Genomic DNA, 13688 nt, shown 5'->3' on the forward strand with positions numbered 1-13688 from the left:
ATACATATATTTGGTTTTAATGACTAGAGAAATATTTCTTTTAGAGCTTGATGTGGATTTTGTGACTTATCAATCTCTAATATGTTGGAAGGAGTAAAGTCTCTACTCTTTGTTAATTTTGATTTCTTGGTTTCTTAGATTCTTAGAGGAGTTTCCTCAAAGATATAATTTAGAGTTGAATTTTGAGCTCAAAAACTAGATAAATCTGGGATAATTCTCTTTGAGATTTCCTTTCATCTTTCAGTCCCTCCAGTATCCCTAGTTGGAAGGGCAGTATTAAAACTTGTTACCAAAAGGATGACCATTTGTAGAATCACAGGGAATACTGGTCTCCCAACATAGAAGAATTCAGCTGAGTCCTATGCTGAATTTTCATATCACTTGGCTATCCTAGAAGTGCTCTTAAGAGTTGTCTTGTACATTTGGTGTGTTTATCATCTGCCCTGCATGTTGGATGCATTCTATTCTTTTATGCTGTGTGGCATGCTAGCTCTGGGCTCTGTGATTGTTATTCAGGCAAGCAGTGACCACATTCATACTACTTAACACACCTGTACTTGGTGCTCATGTAGAGAGAGCCTTTCTTCTAACGAGCTTGAATTTCCCAACATTTTCTCAAAACATGGTTGGGCACTAGGTGGTGAATGACATTCCCTTCCTTATAGCTGAGGGAGTAGAGATGTGGGATGGTGAAATGTTACTCCCAAGGTGGTTTGAAAAGAGAATTCAAACTTTGCCACCTTTCCTCTTTTATTCACCACCTGTGATTTCATGCAGTTGTGAAACAGGAGCTTATTCAGCAAAGGGATGAAACTCTTCCTTTCTTGTATAATATAATTGCTAACCTGAAAAGATTACTGACTTTCTCTTTGAGCCCAGGTAGGGCATAAGCCCATAGACCTAAGAATAGGGCAGGGCAGAGCAGAGTTGTTTTGAAGGACTCAATTTCATGAAAGCTTTTTTACAAAACACAGCACACGTTCACAAGTTGCAAAACACTGTTCAACCACCAGCAATAAAAATAACCATCACAATTTAACATGAAAACAGTTTCATTTCATCACAAGAAATTTTTTTTTCCAGAAAATGAAATCATTTCAAGCAACATCAATTACAGTAAATCTGATGACAACCCACAACACCTGGTACCCTCAGATGGCTACTACATTTCTACCCCAGGCTCACTGGTGATATAACCAGTTATCACTCCATAGTCTAGAATAGACACTGAGTGACTAAATGGAGCAAAAATTACTGCCTATTTTGCGACAAGGTAGAGAAACCCCAAAGAGCATTCCTCAAAAATGTCTTTATATTGATGTGTGCCCTGCTTTAAGTAAATCCTTTATTAAAAAACCCAAACTTAGAAAACAAATAAATTAGGGGATAATTATTTGCATTACAAAAGGAGTCTTCACTTTACAAAAGACTGCTGGGTTCCTCTAAGTAATTAGCCACCCAAATGCAGTTAGAATATAATTAGATTTACAAAAATTTCCATTTACAGGCAACTTTTCCAGAACTTGGCAATTGTGTGAAGTGAGGTACACCTGTACATAAACCTTCTGGATAAGAGGTGCACAGAGGGTAATGATCTGGTCCCTACAGTGTCCTGGGCTGTCATTAGAAAATTCTGGGAGATAGTTTTAGAGATGTGCCTTCAAACTTAGGAGTTCTTATTTTAGAGCCCTATGAGTAATCGTCTAAGAGCAGGGTTAACTGAAATTTTTGAAGGTTTTTAGTCCCTTTTCCTATTTCCTCTTCTTGGAGTATCTCTAGTTTTTTGTTGATTCATTTTCCTATTGTGACTTAATGCCATCAAGGCTTAAGGTATTATTCAGCTAGTATTTTGGATAATAGGAGCCCCCAGTTCTCCTCTTAACTTCCTCTTAACAGAAATTTCAAATGCCATAGTATAAAGTGAGGGACAGTTGGGGGCTAGGAGCCCTTTCAGCCACTTGATGGAGGTGACTTAACTACTTGTCAAGCTGACTGGTTGTGGCTGACTCGTTGTGGCCAACTTCTGTGCCAGACACTTAAGAGGCACTCAAAAGTGAAGGCAGGGACTATGAAGATTTTATACTCACCTATCCACCAACATGTAGTGCAATTCCTTGCACGTAATAGATGCTTAATAAAGGTCGAATGAATGGAGAAATTGGTAATAAATGGTGAGTATTGGGAAAAAAATAAAAGAATGTAATTGACATAAAGGAGAATCTATTCCTGAGTGACATTTTTTGGTGCCTTAGTGGCTGTGGAAGGTGACATTGTAAGCATATTATCCCAAAGGCAGTAAGTATTACTTTTCATGACTCTTAGGGCTCTGTGCAGCTGAGATCCTTAGGCTTCCCTGTCTCCCTCTTGATCCTGTTTCTCCAGAGAGCTATTTTGGGGTTTGGAGGTAGCTAAATAGAGACAACTAGATTACTCTGATCCAACATCATGGAGGTGATAAATGTGCTAGAGATACCAACTGGAGAAACCAAGGATCATTACAATATGCCTTTGGTGTTTGGGGCATTTGGCAGATAACACAATTTTTTCACAAAAAAGGAAGGATAGGTGCCTGAAAGTTCAAGCATGGGATGGAGCAGGTTCAGTCGCATGCATGAGGATCAGTTTTGGGGCTTCCTACATTGGGAGGATAGGTTGTTGCTACTTTGAGAATTAACCCACCACATGGTTTGCACAAACATTTTCACAGGATTCACAGTCACACACATCCTATTACAAATAGTAAACATAGATGTTCTTCAGAAATGCTTCATCCCTTTGTCTTTTTCTCTCTTTTTTTTTGTCTCTTACAAAAGGCACACACTTGTAAAGAAAGCTTAATTTGACAGAATAAGATGCCATTAATTTTTCAGCAAGATTGGCTCTAATGGAGTCTTAACAGAATCAACCTTGTTGCTGTGTGGAATCCCAATTAGCTTTTTGAGGATTCATGTCATTTTTTTTTCATTGCCCACCCGCTACTCCCCCCCAAAAGTCCACAAATTCAAATTTGAGTTAAATTAAATTGAAGAAATATTACCAAAATGTATAGTTTTGGGTAACTATTCTATACAATCATACCTCGCCTAACATTGTCCTGTCCAAAATACTTGTGCTATAACATTAACACTTAGTAACCACATTGTCACATCATGAAACCTCAATGTACCACTGTCAGGCCAACTAATCACTGAAAACATTGTGCCTGTGGAATTGGCTATCTCCTATAACATTATCACACCTGATTAATCATGTTAGTCGAGGTATGCTCGTATTAGTAAAAATACCAAATCCAGTAAGAGACACAGGCCTGATTGACATTTTTTTTTTAATGCACAGAAAGAGCTAAAAACCAGAAATGTAGTGGCACCAGGTGAAGAAGGAAACAGGAGATGAATAAGGTCTGGTTTGCTCATAGTTCCTTTTGTCCAAATTGCCCTTGACTGATTCAAAGTTCACATGGAGGAAAGAACAGATTCTTTCTCTGAATAAGAATACCCTAGAGGATGGAAATGGATGAGCCACTTTGAGGTTGCCTTCTAAGGAGAAGCAATTATTTCAATCTCCTTCACCACTGCCAGCAGTTACAAAAGTGCATTACAAATTTTACAGAGGGCTTAGAGAAGGTATGAGAGTGGCTTGGGGGAAGGACAAAGGTCATGACAGAACAGATAGAGATTTGATCACTTAAGATTCGACTGTCCTGTTTGCCCTCTGATATTCTTCCAGTTGGGTCTTCCTGTTCATGGCCAGCCGTAGGTCTTGCCTGATCACCTGGATCTGCTTCTCCAGCTCGGTGAGCTCCTGGGTCACTGAGGTCCTAGCAGTATTTAGGGAATCTGGTTTCCCATTGGTGGTGAGGGAAGTGGGAATCTCTCTCCTCACTATAGGGAGGGAGATGCCCTGATGGGGGTGTGTGTTCAGGTGGCTTTGCCCTTCTTCACTGTGTGTGTATTTCCGACGATTACAGTGGCTCAGGTTGGCAGTATTCCATACACTGAGCTGACTGTTTGCTGCATTGGACCTGGGGAGACAACAGAGATCTGTCAAAAGAATGACACTTTGAATGACAGGAAAGTGACTTATTTTAATTTTTTTAAACCTTTCTATCTTAGAATCAGCCCTACGTGTCAGTTCTAAGACAGAAGAGTGACAAGGGCTAAGCAATTGGGGTTAAGTGCCCAAGTCACAGAGCTGGGAAGTGTCTGAAGTTAGATTCAAACCCAGGACCACTCTAGACCTGGTCTTGTGTCCTCTGAGCTACCTAGCTGCTCCAGAATAATGACTTTTAAAAATGTCCAATTCTGCTGAACTTAAGTTTTGGTTTTCCCTTGTTCATCCTCAACCTGACCCTTGTCCTTGCATTCACAGCTGGCAAGTGTCTGAGGCCAGATTTGATATCAGATCTTTCTGTCTCCAATCCCAGTGCTCTATCCATGGCACTACCTAGCTTCCCCATAGGTAAAGGATCATGATCCTCATTTTATGGATGAAGAGTATGACTTGCTTACAGTCATGCAGTTATTAAATGGTAAAGTAATACCTTGAAACAAGTATCCTGACTTTTTAAGTTGATCATTCTTGCTATTGCACCATACTATATTGCCTACCTTTACAATAAATAAGTAAATAAATTGAGTCAGTGTCTTACTGCCTTTCCTGGCACACTAAATTCCTTGGTTTTAGGTTGCCTAGTAACTTATTTCCACTCCTTGGCTCCTTGTCACCCTCCTACAGAAATAGGAAGCGAAGGTGGGGTCAGCTGCATATGATATGCAACATCATGGAATCTCAGATTCTGGCTTGATTTCTCAGACAGTTGGAAGGCACCTCCAACCTTCTAGCCTTGCCCTTGCCTAACAGGAATCCCTTCTGTCTCATCTAATATAATATGATCTTAATAGCTTTCTCTGAGCATCAATCTTATTATGCACAATGGAATGGGTGGGAATTACTAGTAATCAAGCACACCTTAACTGAGACACACCTGTAAACACATCCCATAAAACAGGATCACACTATCCAAGGAAAGAAGAGAGAGGATCTAAGGCTCCTAGTCTCTGCTCTTCTGTAATAACCATTGCTTACCACTCCTGCTATTCTTTCACATTCCAGTCCTCCTTCCACAACTTGGAGAGGCTTTTCCCCAACTTCTGGCTACAACCAGTCATCAACCTGCTTAATGATATGTCTAAATATCCTCTACAGAACTCTAATCAATTGCTCCCATCTCCATCTACTTTAGCATAGCAGATACTGTCTAGGGAGGCAATCTTCTCATAAACAGTGGCTGTAGCTTTTGTTCCTTTACTCGTGTTAGCCCTTCAGTATCCCAGTGTTTGGGTTATTTTCTTGGAATTGACTTGCATTGCCCTGTCTTATCAGAGGACTCAATTTCTGTCACTAAACTTGGGTCCTTTTGGTAGGAGCCTCTTTGTCTAGCTCCATACTAACTACCTTCCCAGCTGGATCTTTTGGCCACTACCAAAACTCCACACTTCTATGCCTATTTGATCTCCTTGAGTTTATTCTCTCAGTTTAATGCTTCTTGGTCTCACCTGCCCTCTCCTACTATGCCTTCTAGGCCAGGTCTTTAACCCATTTTTCTCCTGATGAAATAAGATAACATTTAAAACACCTTGAAAACCTTAAAAAGTGTTGCACAAACATTATTATTACTGCCTAATTACTTGAATTTTGACAACTCATTTTCATTTTACAGATGATATAGCTGAATGATAGGGTGTGACTTGCTAACACCTCACATTTCTCTGGTGTTTTAAGGTTTCCCCACAATAACAATGTGGGATAGGCAAAGAAAGTATTACTATTTTAGAGATGAAGAAACAGACCCAAATTAAATAACTTGCCTTAGTTTGCATGGCTTTAAATTATTAAACCTGGGATTCAAACCTGGATCTTTCTCACTCTTAAATCTAATTTTCCCTGAACTACTCTGCCATGAGTGTATGAACTCAGGGTTCTTTTGAAGAGCTTAATGCTCTTCTCTTTCCCACAGAGACTGGCATGCTGAGATATCTTGTATGACTAGATATGGCAGAGCACAGACTAACTTCCTTCTATTCTAGGGTACTTGTATGCCCTGCTCATCCATCATCCTAGAGTGGCATATCTTGCATCCTAGTAGTCTTGCTCTGAATGTTTGTACTTGGTGAACCAGAAAGGTCTGCATTTGAAGGGCAGAATTGGTAGAAAAATGTGTAAGCAACACAGGTGATAAAGATATTTACAGGGAAGAGAATCTATGTCAGGTCTAAGGCTCAGAAAACAAATCCCAAGGCAAGAATAAAATTATCACAGGGTGAATAAAAGCCAAGTAAAAATTGGTTTGCTACCATTCTTGGTTTGACTTTTATCCCAGTAATGCCACTGGGATGTCACTTTGGAATGAAGTACCTATAGTTAATGGGGAGTTTGGAGCACTAAAAGTACCCTCTAGAGTTCTAAAGAAATGGACTATTTTGTTTCTGAAATACATCCTTCCAGTTCCACACTATTAGGAAAGTTTCTTATCGTATGAATGACCAGATTGTGATTTCAAACAGTATGAACAATATATTCAATTTGATGAAATTAAAGAAAAAAGGATGGGAGAAAGAAGAATATAGGATCAAAGATTCAAGGGCTTGAGGGGCTCTTAGAGGTTCAACTACTCTAAGCTCTCATTTTACAGATAAGGCACCTGAGGCCCAGAAAGGTCGAGGTCTTGTTCAAAGTTGCATAGCTAGCAAATGGCAGAATTGAACTAAGGTTCCTACAGGTGTAGATTAGGCATAGAGGAAGGTTCTAGTGTATTAGGTAAATCCTCTCTGAAGGATCTCTGAGAGAACAGGGGTAAAAATAGAGAAGATAATGTGCATCAGAGGAGGAAGGCATCCACTATTGATGCCATGGATTCACAGAAATATTAATGAAATATGAAAGATAGATTAAAAAGAGAGACAGTATACAGGGAAATTAGTTTTAAGATTTAGTCTGCAATGAATGAGGACCACAGTAGTAGTGGTAAAGAAGGAAGGGAATAAGCATTTGTCAAGCACCTACTATAGAGCGACTAGATGGCACAGTGGATAGAGCATTGGGCCTGGAGTAAGGAAGATGAGCTCAAATCCGACCTCAGATACTTGTGATCTTGGGGAAGTAAAAAGTCCTGTTTACCTCAGATACTCATCTGTTAGGCAAACCACTCCAGTATGTTTGCAAAGAAAACCCCAAGGAAGTTAGGTCCATGGAGTCATGTAAAGTCAGATAGGACTGATTGAACAACAACAAAGGACCTGTTATATTCCAAAGCACTTTACAAACATATCATTTTATCTGCACAACCCTGTGATACATTATCCTCATTATTTAACTGAGAAAAACAGGGAGTAAGTGATTTTCCCTGGGTCACACAGCTAGTAAGAACCTGAGATTGGATTTGATCTCAGGTCTTCCTGAGGCAAGACATAACACTCTATCCTCTGTGCTACCCATCTGCCGAGGAGAGAGGAAAGGAGATGATGGTCAGAGGTTATTTCATAGATCCAGAATTGATAGACTCTGGCAATGGTCTTGCCTAATGCCACATAGGCAATAAATAGCAGAGCTGAAATTTGAACTGAGGTTTTTGTAGCTAAAGAAAAAATAAATGTAGAGGAAGGATTCTAACACATTGGGGAAATTCTCTCTAAAGGATCTCTGGGAAAACAGGGACAAGAATATGGAAAGTGAGAGGAAATTAAAAAAGAACAACAACCCACTTAGAATCTCATCCATTCAGGGCATTCAGACTTACCCTTGAATGTGTCTTGTGTGTTTAAACTCATTGTCTGGCAGTCTGGAGATATATAAAAAACCCCAGTGTGGGTTGTGATCCGATGTTGCAGGCTTCCCTTTGCTACTACACCTATCCTGACATTTCTGAAATAACATGGTGGCACTAGACTCCTGAATTAGGGGATACCTGGGATCGCATCTCACCTCTGGCACTAGCGGGTCATTTGTAAACTGGAAAAAGACCCCCCAAACCTCTAGCATCTACCTCACAGGGTTGTGAGGGTCAAATGGAATAAAGTAAACATAGCACCTCCCAAACCCCAAAGGGCTATATAAATGCCAGCTATCATTAATATTTATCTCAGAGAAAGCCCATGGCAAGAAGGCGTGTGTCAGTATCAATTAATGAATCCAAGCATGCCTTGATAGGAAGGATATAATTCTTATATTTGGCCACATAAGGACAGATGGAGTCACTTTTTATTGATGTTAATCTTTTTTTCCCTCTCATCTCCTCTTCCCTACCTCATCCTCACAGGGAAGATTGGGCTCTTTGTGAATTTAATAACAGTAGGAATTCCCTGTATGTAGGAGTATAGAATTTTGGAGAAGAATAAAGTGGAAATGATAAGGACATAAAGATAGGTATGCTGGGTAAAATTCTTTTCTTATATGATATAGTTATCCACTTCTGAGCATGTTATAACCTGTTACTGTCTTTCCCAAAGTATTTTTGACCTCTTTTTCAACCTATGTCAAGACTGTAAGCTTCTCGAAGGTAAGGACTTCTGTGTTTCTCATTTATATATCCATAGCACCTAAAAGTGTTTTGTACATAGCAACACGCTTTGAATATTTTTTGGATTGAAATACACACACTTAGGGGAAGACAGCCATAGATCCAGACTGCCATGAAAGCACTGTCTGTGTACTAGCTCTCAAGACCCCAGCTGGCTCTTTCTGAGTCCTCTTTAGGTATTGGCTCATTGCCTACAATGCTGAAAGAGATATTTCCAATGATTGGCATCTCCTGTGCTGTACTAACAAGATACTAGTTAGGATAGAAGCAAAGCTAGAATGTAGTCTTCACAGAAACCATCTAGTCTAATTCCCTCATTTTATAGATGAGGAAATAGTCCTAGAGGAATTAAAATGGTTTTTCTCAGGGTGATATGAGTGTATGAGAAGGGATCTGAACCTTCTCTAGAGCCAAGGCTTTGCCCACTATTCCATGCTACCTTTTTGTATAGAATGGTTAAGATAGTTCTTAAATGCCTAGAGAGAAAGGAAGAAAGAAAAAAGACAAAGTAGTAGCTGTGCTCCCTGAAAGACACAGGCAAGCTGTTGCTTATTTCCCAGGGAAAATGACACTCATTTCTAAGGGTCATGGCAGAGAAATCATCTCATTTACCATGTGCCTAATCGAATTTTAGCTAGAGGGATAATCCTGGAAGTGCTCAGAACCCAGCACTATGAGATGGAAGGATAAAAGGAGTAGATGATTCTCTGCCTGCCCTGAAAGAACTTAAAATGTGTTGAGTAGGTATACTCTCTCTGCATCTCCTCATAGATGAAGAAGAAAAGAGAATGTATGTGCTTGTAGGCACAGATTCCCACAAGAGCCTTCCTAAGAGGCAACAGGAAGAAGATTACATTTATCTGATTTCATTGGAGGCTGACGAAATATTTTTTAGATCTGCAATCTGGTTCCTTGTGACACTTGAGCTTGTGAATTCGCAGCATTCAATACTCAGGGTTACTTAAAGCAACTGATGGCTAATTTATTTGGAAGAACCATGCAAACACCAGATATAGATCTGGAAAGGACTTCAGAGAGTCCATCTCTTTCACTTTTGCTGATGTAGAGGCCAAGAGGTTTGTGACTCGTATAAACTTGCCCACAGATAAATAAATAGCAAGACTGTGATTTGGACCTAGTTTCTCTACTCCAAATTTACTATTCCCTTTCCATGTTGCCACACTTGGAGTCTGGCTGGTCAGTTTATGCTTCATACTTATGCCAGAGAGCCTGTTCATCCTGAAAATGTCAAAGCTGTGCTGATAAAGAGAGACAGACACAGGGACAGAAGCCAAACAGGAAATAGTGACCATGTTGTTGTTTGTTCATGTCCAATTATTCATCACCTCATTTAATTTTCTTGGCAAAGATACTGGAATGGTTTGCCATTCTCTTCTCTAGTTGCTTTTACAGAGGAGGGAACTGAGGCAAATAAGGTTGAACGACTTGGCCAGGGTTACACAGTAAGTGTTCTAAGTCAGATTTAATCTCAGAAAGAGGAGTCTTCCCGATTCTAGGCCTGGCACTCAATCCTAGCTGCCTTTGGTGATCCTAGAGTATCATAAAACATATGAATAAAGACCAAATGGTCTATAGACCACATTATAAAAGATCAGAGACCATATAGGGCCAGAGATCTTATTAAGCCAAAGACTATATTATGTAAAATCAGAGATGAAACCTTCTGGATGATAGCTTGCCTAATTGTACACAGAGCTTTATAGTTTGCAAAACCCTTTCCTAAAACCACCTTGTTGAGGGAGGTCAGGTAAGAGGCTTAGAGAGAAGTCCTTCCCTCCCTCTCATGTGATCCCATGTGGCAGACCTGGGTCCCCTTACTTCAGTGCTCATTCCATGATCCCTCACTACCTCTCGGTGGATTAAAAATAAGAAGAAAATACATGAGAAATCCCTTCTTCACCATATATGGCTTTAAGGGGCAGAAGACTCTACAGTGAAATTCATTGATGAAACATGCAGAAGAGAAGATGCACCCCTGTTGCTTCTTAAAAACTCTTCCATGGAATGATTTGAACTTGAAGAGCACACTTGGCCCCCAAAATAAAGACCCTTTCTATCAATTTGTTGAAAAGTCCACACTGGGTTCTTAAGCTCTTTGAACCCTTTTCTTCCCAATCATCCTTATAGGGGTAAGTGACAAAAGCATCAGGAGATGTTTCAAACCTCAATGTTTTCTAAGTTTCTGCAAGTTTCCCTGACCTTGGTGGCAAAGTGAGTTGAATGCTGGAGGAGTTGAAGTATGAGATCTAGTGCAAAGAGTAAGACATAGCTAAGGATTTTCCTTAAGTTTGTGGTTTTTAATAGGCTTTGGGATCTGGAACTGGACTTCCTTAGAAGCTTAGAAGAGACTTCAGAGGTGGAGGAGGGAGAAGATAATATTTGCCTGTTGCGTCATTAGAATGTTATTAGAATCTATTACCCTAAAAACTATGACCCCTAGCAAAACTACGATTCCCAGAACCCCATTCACTTCCTGTTGTTACGTGCTGACATAGACAGGATATAAATTGGGTGGATGTTTGTCTCTTGCTCTCTTGTCTTCCTGTCTCAGCTTTGGTGGAGTGGACTTTTTGAGCAGGTAGAAAAACTTGGTCATGTAGTTCTATTTTTTTAGATAATGAACTTTATAAAAATAATACTTGAAGTATTGGACATTAATTTAATTTCTACACTATCTTCTGATACTTTGTAGGAATTCCATGTAGAAGAGGGATTAGATCATTCTTGGCTTATGAAACCTGGACAGTCTAGCCATGCCATGCTGGAAAATTAAACCATTTCCACTTGAATTGCCTTAGGGAGATTCTGAAGATTACCTGACCAGAAAAGGTACCAGACACCAAGGTTCTTTTTTGAGCCAAACAGCCAAGCATTCAGGCTCAACTGCAAAGAGCACAATTCCAATGCGCTGGCTATGTTATTTGAATGCCAAATATGTTTGCCTAAAAGACTATTTTACAGACAACTCAAACAAGACAAGCACCCACACAGAGATCAGAAGTGATACAATGACATTCTCAAGATCTCTCTGAAGAACTTTGGTATCAATTGGGAGACATAGGGCTCCCTGGCACAGAGCTGTCCAGCACAGTGTGTCACATCAAAGAAGGCACTGTGGGTTCTATGAGCAAAGCAGAATTGCAGTAGCTCAAAAGAAATGAGAGATGTGCACATTTAGAAACATTTCCACCCCAAATTTCAATTTGGACTTTTTGTACCTGATCTGTGGTAGAACTTTCTGAGCTCATATTGGTCTGATCAGTCAACTGAATACATTGTACATTGACCCCCAACATCATGATGTCATTTTGGTCCTTTTCAAGTATGAAAGACATCAACACTTGGGTACAAGGAGAGGAGAAAACTTCAGAGGAGAGATCATAGATGAGAGATATTGCATTTAAGTTATACCTTAGAAGGAAAGATTGCATTTCAGCATGGGAAAACAATTTGAACTGGCTAACCAAAGGATGGATTGCCTAAGTAGGCAGTTAATTCTCTATCCTTGGAGGCCACCAATAGGTCAAGAACCTTGGGAATGACATTTAGTCACTCCCCCCAACCCCAACTGCCTGTCCTACTTCCAGCCAGTATAGTCTCTGACAGCCATCACCCTGGAAAGCAGAATGTGAACTGGTAAGGTCTTACAGGTCCACAGTTAACTAAAGACTTCCTCATCAAAGCTCATGGTAATGTCAAATGGTTTAATATCAGAAATGGATGATTTTATCAGTGAAAAGAACATTTAAAAAGATGCATTACTGGGGGCAGCTGGGTGGCTCAGTGGATTGAGAGTCAGGCCCAGAGATGGGAAGTCCTGGGTTCAAATGTGACCTCAGACCTAGCTGTGTGACCCTGGGCAAGTCACTTAACCCCCATTGCCTAGCCCTTACCACTCTTCTAGCTTGGAACCAATATACAGAAGGTAAGGGTTTTAATAAAAAAAAAAAAGATACATTACTATCTGCTTTACCACTATATCCTAAGGTCTATAATATATACAATATATATAAAGTCTTTGTATATATAATATCATATATTTTTATATTGTATATTATATATTATCTTTATTTATGATAATTTATAAGGTCTTTCCACTGAAATGATGCCTTGAGATGATAGAATGTGAGCTCCTCAAGAGTAAAGATTATATTATTAATAATAATAATTTGCACTTATATAGTGCTTTAAGGTTTATAAAATATTTTACAAATATCTCATATGAACCTCACAACATAGTAGACATTTTAATAACTTAAAAAACCCCCAAACCTTTGCCTTCCCTCTTGAGATCAATACTGTGTATTGGTTTCAAGGCAGAACACCTGTAAAGACTAGGCAGTGGAGATAAAGTGACTTGCCCAGGGCCACACAGCTGGGAAACATCTGAATATTTCAGATTTGAATCCAGGACTTCCCATCTCCAGGCCTGATTCTCAATCCACTGAGCCACCTAGCTTCCCTCAATAAATTTTTGTTGCTAGATGATTGAAGAAATAGTATTTTTAATTGAAAATTTTTAATGAATTAATTTAGAATATTTTTCCATGGTTACGTGATTTATGTTTTTTCTTCCCCCCCCCCCCATCCATAGTCAACGCAAAATTCCAATGGGTTTTACATGTGTCATTGATCAAGACCTATTTCCATATTATTGATATTTACACTAGGGTGATCGTTTAGAGTCTACATCCTCAATCATATCCATGTGATCAAGCAGTTGTTTTTCTTCTAGTTTTTTTTCTTTTCTCTTAAGTTATGGCAACTTCCTGTAGTCCTGACATATAATGGGTAAATACAACATTACTGCAATTTTTTGTCCTACAGATTTGTAGGACAGACATTTACTTTAATTGGGCCCTAATAACAAGGGCCTGTTATGAATTTATTCATTTTTAAATTCAGAAATTTTATATACATAGTTTTTGATATTTTGATTCTGATTTTGATTTTTTTATTTCTCTCAAAAGCATAATTTTTTCCTTTATTTTTTTTTATGCCAAAGGGGACTGCCCCCTAATTTGACTTTTTGTCAATGTGCCTAGCAAAACATTGGTTTTTGCTTTCTCTCTTTTCTATTTCTCTCTATTGG

The 13688-nt window shown here is 39.3% G+C and overlaps 1 protein-coding gene across 1 annotated transcript in view; it reads right to left on the minus strand.

Moving 5' to 3' along the window:
* Nucleotides 1-985: 985 nt before the first annotated feature.
* Nucleotides 986-13688, minus strand: part of GRIN3A (glutamate ionotropic receptor NMDA type subunit 3A) — a 235045-nt gene continuing 222342 nt past the window's right edge. Inside the window, exon 9 of the mRNA XM_007499642.3 lies at nt 986-4021. Coding sequence (XP_007499704.2) covers nt 3685-4021 — 337 coding nt within the window. The 3' untranslated portion in view covers nt 986-3684. The remainder of the gene's footprint in view (nt 4022-13688) is intronic.

The sequence above is a fragment of the Monodelphis domestica genome, chromosome 7 (genome assembly GCF_027887165.1).
Source record: "Monodelphis domestica isolate mMonDom1 chromosome 7, mMonDom1.pri, whole genome shotgun sequence".
NCBI classification, from domain to species: Eukaryota; Metazoa; Chordata; class Mammalia; order Didelphimorphia; family Didelphidae; genus Monodelphis; species Monodelphis domestica.